The sequence below is a fragment of the Sceloporus occidentalis genome, unplaced genomic scaffold (genome assembly GCF_023333645.1).
Source record: "Sceloporus occidentalis isolate IW3139 unplaced genomic scaffold, rSceOcc1.0.p SCAF_56, whole genome shotgun sequence".
NCBI lineage: Eukaryota > Metazoa > Chordata > Lepidosauria > Squamata > Phrynosomatidae > Sceloporus > Sceloporus occidentalis.
Genome location: NW_028317036.1, coordinates 5,496,592 through 5,518,823, shown reverse-complemented (window position 1 = coordinate 5,518,823; position 22,232 = coordinate 5,496,592). Strand labels below are relative to the sequence as shown.

General features: G+C 39.3%; 1 protein-coding gene across 5 annotated transcripts in view; it reads left to right on the top strand.

Annotated features, from left to right (window-relative positions):
- Window positions 1-22,232, top strand: part of LOC149287862 (disks large-associated protein 1-like) — a 127,880-nt gene that overhangs the window by 5,467 nt on the left and 100,181 nt on the right. For 3 of the 5 annotated variants that reach the window (XM_089492374.1, XM_089492377.1, XM_089492373.1), the window contains exon 2: window positions 13,763-13,980. In XM_089492374.1, coding sequence (XP_089348500.1) covers window positions 13,763-13,980 — 218 coding nt within the window. Of the gene's footprint in view, window positions 1-8,442; window positions 8,494-13,762; window positions 13,981-22,232 lie in introns of those variants that run through there. The other 2 variants (XM_089492376.1, XM_089492375.1) reach the window with 1 other exon arrangement.

Genomic DNA, 22,232 nt, shown 5'->3' with positions numbered 1-22,232 from the left:
AACAGACGCAGCCAGAGGGGAGAAACTGCCCTTACCACTAGGGACATTTTGGGCATGACTCTAGCCAGGAAGCGAACTGGCAGAGAAGAGATGCTGGCACCACCACCACCAGCAGCAGCATTGAAAAATGGGAAAGGCGAATGAGTGGGCAATTGGCGACCCACTCACCTGTTTCACCCCAGGGCAAAGCACCCAAACACTGTCAGTCCTAGACTTTTGGCAGCGGACTTCCAGAGCTCAGACACAAGGCCCTAGCGTAAGCTGGCCACTCCGGCGGAGGTAGCAGGCGTTGCCACACCGCAGACAGAGGCAGCCAGGGGGGAGAAACTGCCCTTACCATTAGGGACATTTGAGGCATGACACTAGCCAGGAAGCGAACTGGCATCGAAGAGACGCTGGCACCACCACCAGCAGCAGCAGCAGCAGCAGAATTGGGAAAGGCGAATGAGTGGGCAATTGGCGACCCACTCACCTGTTTCACCCCAGGGCAAAGCACCCAAACACTGTCAGTCCTAGACGTTTGGCAGCAGACTTCCAGAGCTCAGACACTAGGCCCTAGCGTAAGCTGGCCACTCCGGCGGAGGTAGCAGGCGTTGCTACACCGCAAACAGACGCAGCCAGGGCGGAGAAACTGCCCTTACCATTAGGGACATTTAAGGCATGACACTAGCCAGGAAGCGAACTGGCAGAGAAGAGACGCTGGCACCACCACCAGCAGCAGCAGCAGCAGAATTGGGTAAGGCGAATGAGTGGGCAATTGGCGACCCGCTCACCTGTTCCACCCCAGAGCAAAGCATCCAAACACTGTCAGTCCTAGACGTTTGGCAGCAGACGTCCAGAGCTCAGACACTAGGCCCTAGCGTAAGCTGGCTACATTGGCGGAGGTAGCAGGCGTTGCCACACCGCAGCAAGTGCAACCAGGGGGGGAGAAACTACCCTCTCCATTAGGGACATTTAAGGCATGACACTAGCCAGGAAGCGAACTGGCAGAGAAGAGACGCTGGCACCACCACCAGCAGCAGCAGCAGCAGCAGCATTGGAAAAGGCGAATGAGTGGGCAATTGACGACCCGCTCACCTGTTTCACCCCAGGGCAAAGCATCCAAAAACTGTCAGTCCTTGGCGTTTGGGAGCGGACTTCCAGAACTCAGACACAACGCCCTAGCGTAAGCTGGCTACATTGGCGGAGGTAGCAGGCGTTGCCACACCGCAGCAAGTGCAACCAGGGGGGGAGAAACTACCCTTTCCATTAGGGACATTTAAGGCATGACACTAGCCAGAAAGCGAACTGGCAGAGAAGAGACGCTGGCACCACCAGCAGCAGCAGCATTGGAAAAGGCGAATGAGTGGGCAATTGACGACCCGCTCACCTGTTTCACCCCACGGCAAAGCATCCAAAGACTGTCAGTCCTTGGCGTTTGGGAGCAGACTTCCAGAACTCAGACACTAGGCCCTAGCGTAAATTGGCTACACCGGCGGAGGTAGCAGGCATTGCCGCAGCAAGTGCAACCAGGGGGAGAAACTACCCTCTCCATTAGGGACATTTGAGGCATGATTTCAGCCAGGAAGCGAACTGGCAAAAGATGCTGGCACCACCACCAGCAGCACCATTGGAAAAGGAAAAAGGTGAATGAGTGGGCAATTGACGACCCGCTCACCTGTTTCACCCCAGGGCAAAGCATGAAAGTCTGTCAGTCCATGGCGTTTGGGAGCGGACTTCCAGAACTCAGACACTAGGCCCTAGCGTAAATTGGCTACACCGGCGGAGGTAGCAGACGTTGCCACACCGCAAACACGTGCAACCAGGGGGAGAAACTACCTTAAACATTACAGATAAAAAAAATTAACTTTCCAAGCTAAGAGCTGGGTAACCCAACTTGGGCAGATTGAATTTAAGGAAGGCAATCTGCTCCATCAGATGAGGTGCCATGCGTGAGCGCTGTGGACTCAGTATGTTTCCAGTCATAGAAAACACGCGCTCACTTTGAACAGTGGTTGGCGGACATGATAGTAGCTGCTGCGCAACCCATGAGAGTGCAGGCCACACACTCTTCTTTTCATCCCAGTAGCTAAGAGGATCAACATTAGGCGCAGAAGGAACTTCACAGAGGTAAAGTTTGACCATTTCAGCAGCACTACTCTCCTTTCTGCTGCTAGCTCTGTCAGATGGTCCAACTATACTCCCAAGTGCCTCTTCCCAAAACGCAGCTGCTCCACTCAGCTGTGTTGTGCTGCTTGTGGCACTGCTGCTGATGCTGCTGCTAGGAGTAGCAGACCACATCATCTCTTCCTCCTCCTGCACCTCTCCCTACTCGGACAGCATTCCCATTTTACGCTGCCAGTCACGCACCTTGTTGACCAATTGCTCCCGGTAGCTACTGAGAACATTAAATTTCAAAGCTAGCTTTCCCTTAATTCTTGGATCGCAAAGGCACGCTAGCATCATTTCGGGACTCTCTTCCATTCGTTTGCGAAGGTGTACTTTTAGCAGATCCTTCAGCTTCCTGACTATGGCTGCTATGTCAGGATGTAGAGTGCCACCTTGAACAGCCTCACGGTTTCCAAGGAACACATCCATCTTGCTGCCTAGATGGGAGAACACTGGGATTACCTGGGCCAGACTGGCAGTGTTTGAGCTTAAATTTTCTGTGGCATCCCTGAATGGTTTAAGGACTGCCACTAGCTGGGCGATCACTGCCCAATCCTCCCTATTCAATGGAGAGGTAATCCCAATATTGTGCTCTGAGGCAAGATTATGGATTGCCCTCTGCTGCTCCAAAATCCTCTCGAGCATGTCTAACGTGGAGTTCCACCGTGTACTGACATCCTGACGTAGGCAGTGTACGGGAAGACCTGACCTCTCTTGCTCTTCCCTCAAAAGTTGGCTAGCCTTAACACTATGGTGAAAGTGCCCAGCGATCTTTCTGCAGCGGGACAGAACTACTGCTACCACATTAGTTCCTTCTGACATTGCTGCCTTCACTACAAGATGGATGATGTGGGCTGCACAGCGCACACCAACAATATGACCATCTCGCAGCGCTTTCACCATATTGGCACCTCCGTCAGTTACCACAAAACCAACTTCAACATTGGTGCCCGCCTCTGCTCCCACCCAAAGGCTAAACATTTTCCTCATCGCATGCAGAATGTTTTGGGAAGTGTGCTTTTCATCCATCACTTCTGCATGGAGAAGGAAAGATCGGTAGCCTGCTGCAGCAGCTTCCTTAGACACACCGGGCTGCCACCAGTGTGCTGTCAAAGAAAGAAAGGCATGCTGGCCGCTAGTAGTGAAATGAACAGACTGACCAGCAGCCTTGGAAAGCTCCTCTTTCACTGCTGCAACACAGGACCGATACAATGAGGGGACAATGTTCCTGCTGAAAGTGGAACGTGACGGAACTGTATATTGTGGAGCCACAGCCGCCATCAATTGTTTGAAAGGCTCCCCTTCGATCATAGAGAAGGATGCCCCTCCAACAGCAATGAACTGACCAATCAGTCGCGTTACTTTATTGGCCTGCTGTTTGGGCATTGACCTTTTGGATTGGAATGCCACAAATTGTTCCAGGGTGGGCTGGACATGCAGTGCTCCAACCTGCCTTGGTCTCTGGCTGCCAGCACTAGTTGCTGCTGCTGCTGCTGCTGCTGCTGCTATTGGCTCAGAAGAAGAAGCTGTTGGGGTTTTTCCACGGCCACCAGCTATGCTGCCTGCACTAAGTTTTCCCTCTGCATCTTTCCCCAATAGCACAGCGTTGTGTTGAGTGCTGAGGTGATGCTTCATGCTAGCACTGGTAAAATGGCCAGACACTTTCCCTCTGCTTATTAGCTTCCCACAATGTTTGCACTTTCCATAGCGCCCTTCTTCAACATTTTCAAAGTGCTCCCAAATTGGGGCGCGCATAGCCTTGGAGTGTGCCTTGGGTGCTGCTCCTACTGCTCGGGGTGGATGAACAGAGGCAGAACTAGTGGTGGTGGGACTGGTGGTAACAGTACTGGCCATAGTGGGACTGCTAATTGTTTTAGATTTGCTAGGTTTTGCTGCTGCTGCTGGTGGTGGTGGTGGTGGTGATGATCGTAGCGGAGAAGGTGGAGGCTCAGGGGAAAATTGTGCACTAGTCATTTGGACACTGCTCCCTGAGGAATCTGATTCCTGACCACTCATCTCCTCTACTTCCTCTGGCTCATAGTCTAGCTCTTCATTAGCCAGATCGAATGGAATTCCTGCTAGGCTGGAGCTAAGACTGATATCGTCGTGAGACTCGTGACTAGTAGTAGTGCGAGCAGGAAGAATAGACTCTGCACTTGGCCTCTCAGTCTCAGGCTCCTCTGCTACCTCGCTAGGTGGAGTTCCACTATGTGTAGCCCTCTCTCTAACTGTCTTTACAAAAATTTTGTAAGGACTTGGTGGCTTGCTAGAGGTACTAGGAGGACATGGCGTGGCGGTACCAGTGGGAACAGTAGGCGCAGCACTAGTGGTGGTAGAGGCGGTAGAGGTGGGGGTGGTGGTGGTGGTGGTTTTCCCTACAAAGGAATGAGATCGCTTTGGTTTGGGACCCCTCTGAGTCTTGCTGCTAATTTGGCTCTGCTTGGTACCTTGCATGCTGCTGGTGGATGGGGAAGATGCTGCTTGGGGCAAAAGGCACTTCTTTTTAGTCACTGGGCTGGTACTACTTGTGCTACCCTTTAACTTTGAACGTGCTTCTGGTGCTTTAGGCTTTCCGTAAAAAACCATAGAGCTTGTGGGCCTAGCCGCACTACTACTGCCTGCTTTTGGTGCCTTTCCTTTACTTGATGATCCTTCAAGCAATGCTTCCCCAAATGATAAGCGAGAGCTTGGCCTACTTGGCCGACTAGACTGACGCAAAGGCTGCATCTTAGAACTGGTGGTGGTGCTGGTGGTGGTGCTGGTGGTGGCGGTGGTAGATGGAGCTTGTCCCTCCTTAGTCCCAAAAGGAGGATCCATTTCAAATTTTGTGTTGTGTGTGTAGTGTAGTGTAGTGTTTAAAAAACTATAAAAAAAATAAAAAAAAATAAAAATAAAAAAAAAGGAAAAACGAATTAAAGACAAAAAATTAGAGGACGTTCTCTTCAGTGCTACTGCTTAAAAAGTAAAACTATGCACTACTGCACTGTGCTGTGTGCAATCTGCCAAAGTGCTAAAGTTATTTAAATTATTAACTCAAGATTAACTATTTAATAACTAGCAGTATTTTATTTTTAATTTGAATTTACACGGGCCTAAGAGCTTAGCCTACTACTATGCTAGCCTAAAGCTATATTTCCTTACTATAAGTCTACCTCTAGGCAGACGCTCTCAAACCCACTAAGCTAAAGTGAGGTTAAATCAGATTCAGTATATGATTTATTAATTAATATTAAGTTATATAATATTAATAGATTAGAAATAATTTACTTATATATTATGTATTATAGATAGAAGAATATAGATTATGAATTAGAATTTAGAATTAGAATTACTTATATTATAGATTATGAATTAGAATTTATATTGTTATATATTATTTATAATATATTATAGATTAAGATTAAAGAAGATTAGAATTATTTTAGTACTACAGCTAGTAGCTTGAAGCTTTGCTTAGTACAGCTCGTCACAGTCAATTTTTCTTGAAAAGAATTAGAAATAAAATAAAATGTCACAGCAAAACAGTTAGCTTCACTGCTGGCTGCACTCACTAGCCCAACAAGTTCACTTCACTGATGGACTGAGGTGAGCAAAACACTAAGGGTACTTTTAATAAAATTGAAATAAAATGTAAAATAAATGAGAAAATCTTTGCAAAACAGTTAACGTCACTGCTTGCTGATCAAAAAAAAACACAGCACTTATGCGGCTGCACTCACTAGCCCAACAAGTTCACTTCACTGATGGACTGAGGTGAGCAAAACAAATGAAATAAAATGAAAGATTAATTAAGAAAAATTGACTTGGTCTCTTGCTGTTGCTAAAACAAAGCACAAACTATAGAGCTGCAGCACCAGTACTAATAAGATTAGCTGAACTATACGCTAGTAGTAATTATTTAATATTATTACTTTTATTTATAGCTAATTTAATTAACTATTAAGACAAGAAAGAATTATAGAATTATTGATATTACTGATTTTAGATTAGACACTAGTAGATGTCTTGAATGTCTACAGTACACTCTACACTAGTATACTATTACTAACTATAACTGACAAATATATATATAATTTTATAATGAATTCAATTATTAATTATATTAATTAATATTACTGATTTTAAATTAGACACTAGTAGATGAATGTCTACAGTACACTCTACACTAGTATACTATAGAATATATATATATATGACTGACAAATATATATATATATAATAATGAACTATTAAATTATAGATTCTATTAAATTATTATTTATAAATTCTATTTAATTTATTTAAGCAGGACAGGCAATAGGCACTAGTGCCAGCCCAGGGCAAGGGCACCCCAGTGCCACTGAGGCACTGGGTGCACTGTCAACTCAACAGCACTTACACTACAGTTGATGACAAATTAAATAAAAAAAATTAAATTAATCAAATTATTATTATTAATTATATTAAGTAGCACTGAAGTGAGGATGAAGTACACTGTGAGAAATGGCAGGCTAAGGCTTACCAGTCTCACACAGAACAGAACAATCTCTCTCTGTAACGCTCGGATGCAGCACAGCAGTGTTGCCAAAGCAGTCACAGCGAAAAATTAATGGATCTCTCAGGCAAGCTCTGGTCTTATAAAGGCGCCTTCAGAATTCAAAAAAACAGCAGCACAGGCATTGGACGAGACCCTTAGCGTGACGTCACAAGAGTGAGCTGATTGGACAGACGAGATCAGCTCACTCCTGTTTGAAATTTTGGCGGCTGCGCGGCAAAAACGAAGACGATCACGAAGAATCTTCGATTCTTCGTGGTTGTGAGTCTTCGTCTTCTCCTACGTTTTGCCGGCACTGTATTCTCTTCGGCGTGTCTTCGGAACGAACAAAAAAACGGCCTCTTCGTGCTCGTTTTCATGTTCGCCCGAAGACGAATGCGCAAGTCTACTTATCAGATTGGTGAAGGCTTATCTAGATGTTTAGGTGTTGGTGATATTGGGGAGAAACATAAACTGGGTCGTCAACAAGTATGTGCTCAATCTTTGGCAGTCATCCCAAAAACTTGTCTCAGCTCCAATAACATCTGTTATTATTAAGGATCCCTTATCTATCGCATACCACAAGCCCTTTGAGCATGCACAACTAAGCCAAAGCGTAAGATGGTTAACTGGGACTTTGGCAATACAATTTCCAATAAATACCCCTGAAGGAAGTTCCAAGACGTTCAGTTTTTTGTAGTGCTTTTAGGATTGGGATTCTGCATTCCCAGTACTTAATCTTCAGACTTCTTGGCTCGTCTTTCTGGATTTTATTGCTTTACTGGTGATCATGATCTTTTGGCTTGACTTTTGGATTCTGCCTTTTTTTTACCCTTTGGTATTACCATTCAGATCTGTTGACTACCCCAATAACCATCTGTGTGTAGGATAGCGACCTTGGCCATCACCCTGCCAGCACCCCTGGCCACCCTAGGACATACCTAGGGTGTCCTTTTTTAATGTTCAATAACATAATTTCTTTGCACTTAGCCCCAGAAGGTCATAATAGTCTGATTATTGAAAGTGTATTATAAGTTTATGTTCCTTCACTAACCTGACCTCCGCTTCCCTGAAATACTTGAGAATCTGTTGTGCTTGTTTTTTCAGGTTTCAGTGAATATGGATGTTTACAGCAATTTAACTTTCTTTGCCTCATACTGAGGTACTTTTGTAAATCAACAATCACTCCCTCTTTTCTTTACTTGTTCATTGGTTTAGTTAGATTTGGTTATTTGTTTTTCTCTTTTGTGTCAGCCTGCTCTATTTAGCATGTACCAGTTTCTGTGGCAATGGAGCAGAACTGCCTGCTGAGTCCTCTGCTCTCCAAGACTAAGAAATATTCATCTTGCTCCCCATGCTAATGAATGATTATTGAAATTGCTGTTGAAGGTTGGCATCCATTGAGCTATTATACTACAAAAAAAAGCAAAAAAAAAATATAAAGGCAGCTAGAGAAACTGTGAAAATGATACAGTCCTTCTCCTCTTTTGGCTTCAACATCTAACCGGTTATGGTTCAAAAATAACTGGCAAGGACACTAAATTGCATGTGTTAGACAGTCATTGCTGAGCAGTCATTAAGCATTGTTCGTACATTCTGTGATCTCATTTCATTAATTATTTGCATGCGAAAAGAATGCTAAAGTTACAAATATACTGTTTTGTGAGTGATGGTTAAACACTCCCCTCCAGTCCATGTTTACTGCTATAGTCACCCACTTTGAAATGGCAGTACACTGAGAGATGCCTTGATTCCTTTTGTTGCCTTAAGCCGAGCAGATGATGAACATAATTTACCATAAGGAATGCCTCTTTTCATTTTCAACAAGAAAGGTAAGTCATTATCTAATATTAATGTTACTTTACAAGATTAATTTTAGAAAACATAACTCCCCGTGGATGTATATGTTAAAGAGAAGAATTATTCATTGTTGATGTGATGTGTCACATAAAATATATTCTACATTTATGCCATTTTAATTATAATTAAGGATGAAACAGATGAATTGCAGTTCCTTTATATTTTTTTTTGTAATAAGTCATGGTTTAATATATGTATTTTTCAGATTTTTCATATTGTTCAACTAATCCTAAACATATGAGATACTAACATTTTGTGTGAAAATAGTAAAAACAAATTTGTATATTAAAACCTACCTAAGCAATATAATACATAGTTTTTTATTATTACACGTAGAATAAACATGTTCTTTATAGAGTTTTCACATACTTTTGTTTTATTTCCATGTTTCATGTGGATCAGATCATGCTTTTAATATTTATTTAATTGGAGTTTAAACCTCTTAGTTAACTTTTTTGGATGGTATATGTATTAGCTGGCTTTTCTGAATAGATTTTTTTAGAAGTATTTTACGGCACATTTATTGCATTACCAGTAACAAATTAAAAAAAGGAACACCTACTTAATATTTATGATAAAATGTATATCATTGAATGATTAGATAATGTATATTATAATACCCCAAAGGGTTATCATTGGAACCTTAATTAGCCTCCAACATATCCAAAATACAGCTCAGTAAGGGAAAATAATATTACCGAGTAAAAGTAGCTAATGTTCTTGACTGTTTTTTATATAAGCCATTTGGTTTTAGAATAACATTGAAAATGAATGGGTTACAAATGTGTGAGCTGAGATTGTTGATGTTAGCGTTAGTAAATGTTCTGGTCGTGTGCTGTTGTACTTAATTGTAGAACAATTTATTTGGTTTGTAGAGTCCCAGGTACAACTTGAACGGGTGTTTAATTAGATTACTTACTAAAATGCAAGCATGAGAAGACTCAGATTGAGGATGCAGCTGGGGTCCATACAATCTGCTGTTCAGGAATAGGTCTGTTTTGCTATTTCTTTCTTTTGTGTGCTATTTATGTTAATATTACCACTTTTTGGACTAATATTATTATTTTGATATATTTGATATATATATTTCACATTTAAACCAAAACAGAATAATAATTTGTTGGTCAGATGTAAAGCCAATTCCTACCGTGTGCTGCATGTCATAGTTTTGAAGAATGATTTGTATATCTTCTAAGTAAAGTTCCAAATTATTTAGAAACCTAGGTTTGGAGGTATAAATTATATTTAAAAATTGTGTCATATAATAGAACATTTAGGCTCATTAAGTAGGATCCAAGCCAAGTAAAAAATGGTTCTATTTGATATGTTTACCATCAGTCATGTAGATCAATGGCTCCCAATCCCAGTCCTCAATTAACCCAAATTTATACACTCACGCTAACACACATACACACTCTTACACAAACTTACACACTCACACCATCATGCTAACACATACTCCATCTCACACATACTTAGACATACATTCATGCTCACACACACATACACATTTATGATCACACATACTCAAGTTACATGCACACCGCGTTCATCGGCATAGTTGCAGAATAGGCCCATCCTCAGCCTAGAGTTCTCCAGACTCCAGAGTAATTGAGCTCCCTCCTGTCCTAGGCATGCCCGTTATCTGTTGAGATCCTGGAAAAAGACGTAGCTAGAGGTAATTACTTGAAGCTAACGTGAGGAGCTGGTTACCTGCAGCCTTAATATATACTCTGCTCTCCCTTTATTCGATGCCTGAGTGCTAACAAGCTGCGGTGTCAGTATTTGTACAGTCACCATACCCCTTGTATCCTTGCTACAGCTAGTTACCCTTACTTGAACCTGCTCAACCTTGTTTGACCTCTCAGCTTTTGTCTTTTGGTTTGCTACCTGGATTATCCCGGCTGTGTCCGGTCCCACAATTTTGGCTTGGTAACCCGTGGTGATTCTGTGCTGCTTGCCTTGATCTTCTGGACTGATTATTGGCTTTTGTTTATATAGTGTTGTGGACTGCCTGCTTCTGGGTTTCTACATCTCCTGCCTTAAGCTCCCAATCTAGTCCTTAGGGAAAATTCAAACCACTGGTTGGGCTATTACACACTGCTTTACAAGAACCGAGCTCCAAGCATCTGTTACTTGTAACGAGGAGCCTGAAGCTCAATCTCAAAGGGTAATCCAACATTGAGTGGATCCGCCCCCTTTTGTGGCTTCGCACTCGCCGACCCACAACTATGGCTGGTATTTTCTTTTTAGGAAAAGGTGGCGAGCCTAGAAGGGAGATAAGAAAAAAACAGTGTTGCGTAGCTGACATGAAATGGATGAACTTTCATACAAAAGGATTTTCAGTGATCATCCAATTAACTGTTAATAGCGAGGTAAAACCAAGAAAGAGGATAAGTGTCATTAATGTTTTTCAAATTTTGCAAAGGTTTCTGAGCTTGGAAACGCTGTCTCTCTGAAAAGAATCTTAAGTTGAGTGAATAGAAAAGCTATGTTTAAGTGTGTGTATATGTATTCTTTTAGTTAAACGTTGATATTTAAAAAAAAAGAAACATAAAAGAAAACCTTTCTGTCCATCTAAATTTACAGCATGTGTTAGCATTCAATGATCAACTTGCTTCAGTGAGTCTTCTGGATGTTGGGTACCCTTTGATTTTAATGGAAACTCCACTCAGGAATGTGTCCATGACTTCTCTGGGTCTGAGATACTGAGCTACTAAACATTATCTGATATTCCAGTGCTCCATGCAATCTCCTCAACAAAGAATGCAATTTCAGTATTAAATATTTTAATATGCATTAAATAAAGCTGTAAAAAATAAAAATGTAATTGCTTGGGAGAAGCTCTAACACAACGCCCCCTCCATGGTCCAATGTTTCGCTCCACTCAGTGGCTTGGTTGTAATTGGAGCTCTTTCTGGGCATGGTCCACCCTGAGCCCTGCCAATTCAGCGCTGGCGCTAACTGGTGGGGGTATATCATGTGGTAGGAGATATGTTCAGACTTACAAGCCAAATAGCGGGGAGGCAGAGAGGCAAATGCATATGGGAAGATTCTGCAGAATCCCAACAAGCATTTGCAAGGACGACACCACTCAGCTATTATATGCATTGAAGTACATATGATGAATGGACCCTTTAAGAATTTAAAAGTATTATATTAAGTCTTGAAGAAGCATTATGAGTATTTACACTATATGACCAAAAGTATGAGGACAACACTCCTAATTGATGAGTTTAGGTGTTTCAGCCATACTAACTGCTAACATCTGTATAATATCATGCATATTAGAATGGGTCATACTGAAGAGCTCAGTGACTTTAGTGTGGTATCGTTTGGTTTTGTGATATTTGTGCCTTGTAAGTCCTGTCCCAGTCTACTGTAAGTCCTACTATTGTGAAGTGGAAGCATCTAGGAGTAACTACAGCTCAGTGATGAAGCAGTGGACCACACATACTCACACATACGCATAAAAATTGCCTGTTCTCTGAACTATCACTCACTACTGAGTTCCAAACTGCCTCTGGAAGCAACTTCAGCACGAGTGCTTTGCATCTGGAGGTATATGAATTGGGTTTCCATGGCCAAACAACAGCACACAAGCTGAAGCTCACTATACACAATGCCAAGCATACATTGGACTCTGGATCAGTGGAAATGTATTCTCTGGAAGTTCGGTAGATGAATATGGGTTTGGCGGATGCTAGGAGAACACCAGCTGCCGGAATGCATTGTACCTACCTAAGTTTAGTGCACCGGTTTAATAGTAATGTATTTAATATGCAGGTCTAACCAGATGTAAAATCACCCAGTTTTAGTTATACATCGTCAGGCTTTTCTCTGTGTCCCTGGTTTATGGTTCTAATTAAAATTAATATATTTCATTGTTCACAGTCAATCTGGTTATGACTATGCACCCTAATGACTAACAGTAGGTAATTTAATTCCAGGATGATAATTGCCAAGAACTGCTTTCAAAGAATGTTTTTGGTAAAAAAAGGGACCCAGCTTGAATTGGCTCTATGTGACTCTGCTTATTTTGATTAATGTATTATTATTGGTTGCTTTTGACTAGAAGAGCAGGCTTGTCTTCCATCTCTGCAATAGCAATAGCAAACATGATTTACACAAGGTTGTTTAGGGAGAATTTGGAATGATGTTTAAAGTTTGAGATATGTTGGAAATCCATATTTGATGGCACAGTAAACTTTACTGGATGGAGTAGACAGTAACAATTGTAACACAGAGATGAACAGCATCCAATTGTGCCACAATTTGTTTTTTCTATCTGATGAATATTATTAATGTTTGAAAGAAATGTTAATTCAGACAAAGTGCTGTGGGTATTCTCAAGACGCTGCTTCTGCCAAAAAAATGTTCAGAAAGAAAGTTGGTTACTAGATTGACCTTGCAGAATAATTTACATGACTTGATGAGTCTTACAAAGCTGCAGAATTATGTTATAAGAAAAGATTTTGCATCTCCCCATAATGATGAGGCTACCTTTCAAAAAAAATAAAAAAATATTAGCTCAAACTATTGTCTTAAGGTGCACATGCACAATCAAATAATTAAAACTAAACAGGAATCTAATATATTAATATATAATATTGGATCCATCATTTACTAGTAAAATGCCTTTTTACTTGAAAATACCTTTTCAATTCAATGTGAAACAAAATCCTGTGGTTTTTGTTTGTTTTTTTTACTTTTTTTTAAATAATTTTAGTTTGTGTTCCCTGAAACTCAGTATGCTGGTGGATTTTATAACAAACCTCTAATGAAAGTATTTACTACTTATTAAACACATTTTTTAAAAATGAGTTACCAATCATGAAGAAGATGGCATTAGATACTGATATTTTGGAAATTTGGGAATTATTTGGAACTATCATATATCACATAGTATCATATATTACGTATTGTATTAAACTTGGACTGTTTAAGTTGTTAACATGGTAAAGTGGCACATTAAATATTACTGTAAGGTTGTATTAGATAGTAGGTCTACATTATACTGCCTACCCACTCTATATTCTGCATTTTGTTCATGCTCATTTCCCAACTTTTACACATAAATGTGTGCTGTTTAACATTATTGTTTTCGTGTGTTTTATTTAGGTAAAGGACCCCTTCAATTTGTAGTCCTTCCTTAATGCTAGTTCCAATAATTGTCTGTCTTGGCTTCACTTATTGACATGCAAAGATTCTGTTAATGATCTTGCGTTTGTTTTTGTTTAGGTTCCACAAGATGAATGGAGTGGATATGCCCCCAAAGGCAAAGATGATGAAATTCCTTGTCGGAGAATGCGCAGTGGCAGCTACATCAAAGCCATGGGAGATGATGACAGTGGAGATTCTGACACCAACAGCCCTAAGCCATCTCCAAAAATTGCAGCACGGAGAGAGAGTTACCTAAAAGCAACTCAACCCTCCCTCACAGAGCTCACCACGCTAAAGTAAGTCTTCCAAAGAAAGCAAAGAACAGTCTTACATACACTGCCCACATAATTCTGCATTAAAATAGGTAAAAGTGATATAACTAAAAATGGAAAATAGCAAGGTTGAACAGAGTTTTATACTACTGCTTTATAGTAAGTCATGAACAGTTGTGGCCAGCATTACCTCAGGTGAGGAGAAACCGCATTTATTACCTCCTTTTTGGGTAATTGGGAAGTTTGATCGCCATGCTGCAGCATGAACTGCACTGTAATTTAAAAGAGAATAAATTATGTGATATTTTTATTAAACAACTATGACATCTGAATAAATTATCACAACAACAATTCATGCAGATTGCTAATTGCTATTGCAAAACAACTAGATAGTACCAAGGGACTCTTCAAGGACATCTTACATCCAAGTATATAATACCCTACTCCATAACAAGAATGCAATATATTGTATATTTTAAATATTTAGAGTTTAACAAGCCAGAGAGGCATGACTAAAAATGTGCAGTAGCCTAACTCTTTTGATACTTTATATTCCCCTGACTTCTTACTCTTGAGTGCTTAATAGGTTCAGTTTGCCTCCTGATTCTTCGACACAAACAGACATATTGTTACACAATACAATACTTATGTAAGGATCCCATACCACAGACTAGTTATGTACCTAGAGCGTAATTTTTTTAGATGCACTGCATCCTGGATGAAGAAGAAACAGGCATAGGAGGTCCTGATAGCTTATATGACCCTACACTTTGGTCCAGTAAAAATGTATCACCTTTCACTAACAGCTCCATCTTCTCCCTGACCAATACAGCTATAGCCCTTTTCCTACTCTTCCTACAATCAGTTATTGTTTGAACATTTTGCACTGCTTTCTAAGTATACTCTAACCTGCTAATTGGTATCCCCAAATACCCCAAATAAAATCTTTTCTTTTTTTTTGTGGAGCACTCCCAATATGTGTGCCAAACAGAATGTAAATCCAAATATACTCGAGACATACTTGAGAAGTTTTTCTGATATTGTTTCTGTTATAGATTATGGAATCACTTATATGTAATCGGAGTGTTCCTATTCACGTTAGTGAAGAATTAGATACTTGCTACTTATAGATTTAGGGGGCAGGTAGCAGGCATGGAGAAGGGACAGGTCTATCCTTACATGGATTTGAAAGGGCAGGGAGTGAGATGAACTTGGGTAGGAGTGAATATGGCCAAGTTCTGCTTCCCTTCCTGGAGATTAAACATACTGACCTGGAGCTTGGATATCGGGAGCATTCTTGTGAAAACCGTGTTCCTTGTCAGATCTTGTGCCCACATTCCATATTTTGTCTTAATTAAGAACTGTAGTTAAGTCACATTCTGACTTCCAGATATTTATTGCATTCACATAATAACTTTAAAAAAAGGATTTAAATGGAAATGTTACGACATGTTAAAACTGGATGTGTAAAATGTTTTAGAAGTAGATCAAACTAGCCAGAAAAGAATACATTGATGACTACATTCACCCCTCTGGAAAATGAAATAACGTCTGAAACATGATGGCCTAGATTTATCAATGAGTGTAATTTTATCTCAAGCGAACACTTTATTTGCTCATTATAACTCTGGCTGATTTATTAAAGGTTAACATTTAAAACACCCCACATGTTCTAGTAGAGGAAATCCACTATAACTACTATGTTGTATGTTGGTTTTTTTATATGGGATGTTATATAAATATACAATGAAGGAAAAAAGTATTTGATCTGTTAATTTTGTTTGCTCAAGTTCTCAAGTATTGAGAACTAACGTGCTTTTTAGATTTAGTTCGATGGCAAATACATAATAATCACCATGTACCATTTAAGATAAAAGAACTCCCTTTTGTGTCCATACTCAATAACCATTATAATGGAATTGACCAACAGAGCTTGTCATTAAATGTCACATTCTTGGTTTTAGGTATTAATTTTTTCTAATATACAGTATTATTTAATGTAACAAATCAAGAACAGTAATTATTTAAGTCAACAGAAAAGCTTGTTTCATTGCCTGGTTTTAATGTGAAGGTGCGTAAAAAGAACATTTCAACATTTTTACTGTACTGGCTATAGTTAAAGCATTAAGCATCTGAGACATATCTTTAAAAAAAATACAAACTGTATAAACCTTATAATTAGGAATATTTTTGATATTTATGAGATCTTCCTTGTTTTTTTTTCATATGCTGCAAATGTTTGTTTCCTAGAAAAAAAGGAAAACGCTACATTTTCCAGATGTTATTTTTGCACATAATTATGCAAACCTTGCATGCAATTATGTAACACTAATTACTGCATGCTATGCTCCCTTGGACAGCAGCAAAACAAGAAAAAAAGGCTCGTATATATATATAGTTTAGTTTTGCATGTTTTATTGTTTAACCAGTCTTATGATTAATTCAGAATTTTGAGGGCTACCACCATTTTTCTCATAATGTCTACCCTTGTCTATAATTTTTATAAGATCAAATTATATTTTTAAACATCCGCATGATGTATTTTTTAAAAAGTTTCTATCACATCTACTCTCTCTCTCCTTTCCTGCAAACTATACATATTGAGATCCCTTAGTCTTCCCAAGAATTTTTATCCTGCTAACCAATTGCCATCTTGGTAGCCCTCATCTGAATTCTATCCAGAATAGGCAGGCATTTTTAGCAATACATCAGGTGGTAGATCATTTTATGGCTAGGTCTGAGTAGGAATTCACAAAAACTTTGGAAAAAAAGCGAAATTATTTATTATGATTATTATTACTTTTTATTTATAGAGCCAGCAGATTCCATGGCGCAATAACATAAGAATGGGCAATATAAAAAATCAACAATAACAAGAACACAGATGACATGGTAGGGATGAGGTGGCAGGGCTAGTTGTGTATGGAAGTGGGGCTGGCAATGTATGGTTTGGGGCAAGCACCAGAAAGACGTAGGCAGTAAGAAGGAAGGGAAATGGGTGTGGAGTTGACCAAAGTCCGCTCCTCTACCTGGAGAATGAGTAACCATCGTAAGAAGCAGCTCTTAAGTGGAGACTCTGTGGCAAACCCAGAAAGTTCCCAAGTACAGACATGATACAGAAGGAGAAAGGGACCCTGCTATTGCAACTTTACAGTTTAGATTATGCTCATTATCTTGTGTTACTGACAGTAGGTGAGACTGAGGCTTATGCTTAATCACAAAATAGATACATTATGTTGAAAGGGAATGCTATATGTGCAAATAATTTCACTTTAAGCTTTGTAACTTAAATGTATGTAGCACAAATAAAAATGATCGTTAATTTTTGTATTTAACCACTAATCTGGCACTATTCTGTCCTTTTTACCAATATCTAGGTTTTATATTTGAAAACATTTAATAAAGGTCTATCAGTCATGTAAAAAAAAATCTAAGTTTACTGCAATTGTTCAGCCTTTGTAATGGACTTAATTAGATAGATCAACATATAACGTTTCACGCTGTGTTCATTCCTATTCTCACTGCCAAAAAATGATATTAATGTTTAATTAGAATATCTGTAGCATGTCATTTGTAATCATGAAGAGGGTAGGTCCAGATATGTTCCCTTTCATTGCTTCATAAATTAAATTCACATAAGTTATTCACTTAAAGAGACCCAAAAGAGGCTATTGAAAGCACAAAAACAAATTGAAACTGTGATTGTTTTCACTGGAAATGAGATACCTACAAAAGCCGTTGATCTGTTCAACAGCACAGGTTGGAGTTTGTTTTGTTTCTAAAAGTGTGATAAACCTACATTATGATGTCCACTGGTAAGGCCTATCCTTAAATATTGTGTCTTAGACACCATTTGATGTCCCATTCTTCAAATTCAGTTACCAAAACCATTTGAGTTAACGTGAACAGCCTATAAATACCTGTATTACTTTGTTTTGGACTAATATGTCACAGGTTGATCTTGATGGCCCACTGACAAAGACATGATCAGTCTATAATTTTAACGGTAGAGTGTCACTCTATTGTTGACGCCAGATAAGAAAACAGCACCAAGAAGCATTGCACCATTTTTTAAAGCATGCCCAAAGCATGCCCACATTATTAATTGTGAGTTTAACCCCTCAGTCCCCTATGGACGTACCGGTACGTCCTGTCCTTCTTGCAGCGGCAGTGACACATCCCTCATTTGACAGCCTGGACTCCCCCTTGACAGCAGAAGCCAGCATCGCAATCAGAAAATTACAATAAATAACATTTGATCACACAAAATGCACTTCATTGATTTCCTTTTAAAATACATTGCAATACAAAACTGCAAAAATTAACATAGGCAGGTTATGTCTTCTAAATTATTAAATTATTAAAGATACCATTTGAGACAAAAAAAACTGTGCATTCTACACAAGAAACAGTATGAAGATATTCATGATCCAGTATTTCAGTTGGACCACATTACTTGGAAGCATGATATATGTTTTAATTAAATGTGACTCTCAGTATATTGTAATAAAGAAATAAGCCAATTTCCTGAGCTTGTGTATTTCTTGTATTTGTCTCTGGGGGATGCTGGATATTTCTCTTAAATACTGGCCAGATTGATCATGGAAAATAAAAATGGCTCCCATTATGTTATTTTGAGCCAGAACAAGCTGTGTTGATACTTGGAAGGAGAACATCCTGTAAAAATCAGATAGCCAAGTGTACTTCTTCCAATTAATTTTATTTTGAACACCAGTCCTTCCTTGATGCATTCTGATAATAATTTTATAAAATGGACTAGTTCAGTGAATTGCGTCAATCTTCTCTCAGCTCAAGGTTAAATAAACATGTTAAGTATCATTGTGTATTACAAGTATGGGCTAGAGTTAATTTTTGACAGTGTCAAAAGTACTATGATATCAAAATACTTCATATATATAAATTTATAATTACATTGAGATAAATGCAATCAGCCATCAGTATATTGGATTATATTACTTAGAGAGGTTACTGCATGTGAGAGGTTTTATGAGAACATTAAATATGAGTGTGTTAGGCTTGCCACTCTGGTAGGTGAATCAATACTAGGCATGGTAAGATAGATATGGAAGCAAACCCTGAAATAAGATCTGATAATGCACAATTAAGAGGACAAGGTCACCTTGCATTGGTAGCAATATAGTGTGTAAATCTCCTTCATCTTAGTGACATAGAACAAGTTCTTTGGTATCACAGCTGTGTTTAGAGATGCATTGGTAGAGTAATTCAATGTATTATATATATATATATATATATATATTTCTTAAACCTCAAAATGTTCATGTGTTCTGCAAGTAAAACGACCTAGCTTAGCTAACCTTTGCTTTAATTGGCATTTTAAAGGAAAGTTGTGTAACTGTAAGCATATGTTTTAGTGTCAGACATACAAACCATCTCTGTTTATAAGCTATTCTTTTTTTGAACTAGATACAGATCCTGTTTAAAAAATCTGTTTACTAAACCTCAAGTGTAACCCTGTGCATGTAAATATAAAAAAAATCCAGCAGAGTTTTACAAATTGTAAATATTTATCATATTTACTGATGTGAACTCAGCTGCAATCCTTGTGTGCTGTTATTAAACTCTTGGGAAATCCCTTGATAGCTTGAATTCTGCCAAGGTCGATGTTTATTGACCTGCAGAGTTCAGATTTTCCCAACTTGAGGCTATTAGATCTCAAATTAGTATATTTTAACAAAAATGTCCCCAATAACCGTTGAACATAGTGTTCGAGTTCAACAAATTCCCTGAGTAATATGCCATATTTGATGTTATATTATTTAATATTATTTATGCAATTAAGCAATTTGGTTGAGGCAGGGCCACCATCAGGGGGCTACAACCAGTACCTGTGCATGGGGCCCAGACAGGTAGGGGGCTAAGTGTGGGCAGCTGCAGGGTTTGAGGCTAAATGGTCCCTTTCTGTGCTTTGGAGCCTGGTGGCCCCATTGTGAGAATAGGGCAGGGTGGATGAAGGTATATGGGGTGGTGGTACCGAGCATGGTAGCCTGGTCTTTATGTTTGTACTGAGCCCCAAGATTTCTGATGGCAGCCCTGGTTTGAGGTATAGAATTGTTCCATGTTAGTGATGAAAAGGAAATTAGCAAATGTGGTAAAGATGATACTTTTATTGGCTAGCTGAATTGTATTAGATTATATTGCAAGTTTTTAAGACTATATTGATAGAGAGATAATTATAGATAGATCGATAGATAGATACCCTTTACCTTGTCAACAGTACCTTACCTAGCCCTTCAAATAATCAACAGCAAATCAAAAAGAGGAACATTGGTAAAGGCTCATAACTATTAAAAAATCTCCATAGCATGTATGTAAAATGTTCTTAAAGTGAAGCACTACCTTTTTTCACTGCAGTTCATCATATACAGGCATACCTGATGTAAATAATGTATTTATAACCAAACAAAATGTTTCAAGAAAAAGGGTAAGCTGATTTTTCTTACTTATTGTAGGAATGGTGAGGTTGAACTTGAGGGCATATCTTCTACTTTATTGCTGACAAGTTGGATGGGCTACAAATAGAAATAGTAGTAGGATCAAGGCATGGTAGTGATGTCAGTGCTAGTCGGTGTTGATGATCTAGGAGACTGACTGGGCGCTGCTGGCCTTTTATAAAAGTAGGTGTTAGTTTGAAGCTCTCTTGTATTTCATGTAGATTTCTTTGTAACAGGTATAACCCCCTGAAATTATAGCATTTACTGTGGCGCAATAAGCATGATGGAAAGCTTTCAAGTGAAGTTTTTAAGTTAGACTGTTGAATGATCTCAACCCCATCCTGCACATATTCTTCTCCTTTTCAAGCTCTAGAAGATCTTCATTGCTGAGGGGCTCAGTATAGGGTGCAAGAAGTTTACCGGCAACTTCCGGCTCCACTTCGACCTCTAACTGCCTTGCCAGCTCTACAGTATTTTCGGCCAGGGCATTATCTACAAGGAGAAACATTTTGAAAGGGCTGTAGTCACCCATGTTTTTCTATTAGAACTTCTAAGCGCTGGAAGTCTTTAAAGTTCTAGGTTTTTGCCAAGGATAGATCATAGGCTTTAAGGTACCAGAAGTCACGGCTGTCTTTAACATGGGGCAAAAGAATGAGTATCTGTGAATGAGTGAGTGAATGAGTATCTGTGAATGAGGGAATTAATATTTGTGAATGGGTAATTGAATGAATGAATAATTGAATGTGTGTGTGATAACATGGATGTGTAAGCGGGGGGACCATGGCATAGGGAGGCCCTTTAAGGCAAGGATGGCACAGGGAGGCTGTTTGAGGCAAAGATGGCACAGGGAGGCTGTTTGAGGCAAAGATGGCACAGGAAGGCTGTTTGAGGCAAAGATGGCACAGGGAGGCTGTTTGGTGACAAAGATGGTAAGTCCTTTGGGGTTTGCGACCTGTGATCTATGTCTGCAACTTAGCGTTTCCATGCATTATTTATTTGATATATACCTTTGATGCTGAGTTTGCCTGTGATTTTTCACTTGATCTATACCTGCAAGGCTATGTTTCATGTGTTATTTATTAATACCTTCAAATACAGAGTGTGTATGTTTTGCTCGGTTGGTCTATATCTGCAGTGCTGTGTTTCCATGTGTTGTTTATTTCAGCTGCTTCTCCTTGCACTTTGATGTTATGTAGATTGATTAGACCTCCTTTTCAAACAATTCTGCATCATTTGCTGTCTCATCTTTCTTTAGCTTCAGGTCATTGAATAGGCTTAGGGTTTTACTTTGAGTAGTGTCCTGGTTTACAGGAACATAGCGTGTAGTCTGATTTTCTATCCAAAGTATTAAGAGTCTCTCCATGTCTGCAACAAGGCTATCCCTTTTTCTAATTGTTGTTGTGTTAACTGGCGTAGCACTCTTGACTTTTTTCTCTGCTCCTCATGTAGTAAAACCTAGCCTTTGGGGCATGTCAGCTTGAGAAACACCTTAATCATACAATGTAATCATTTTAAGCTTCATATCCAAGGTAATAGTATTTCAGCTTTTCTTTTTATCTGACATTATGCACTACATACAATACAGTACTGTATCAGATTGTCTTTGGTCAACAAAGTTATGTCTATATGTTCAGGTATAGGCTGATCACTCAAAATGTAAAGGCAGAATAATCACAGAATACAATCAACATCCAAAGTAACTTACAGCAGTCAGCAACAGTCATAAATATAAATAAACTGTAGTATAGGCTAGCTTTTAATTTAGGACTAAAAATTAAAAACAAAACTCACCAATCTTTAACC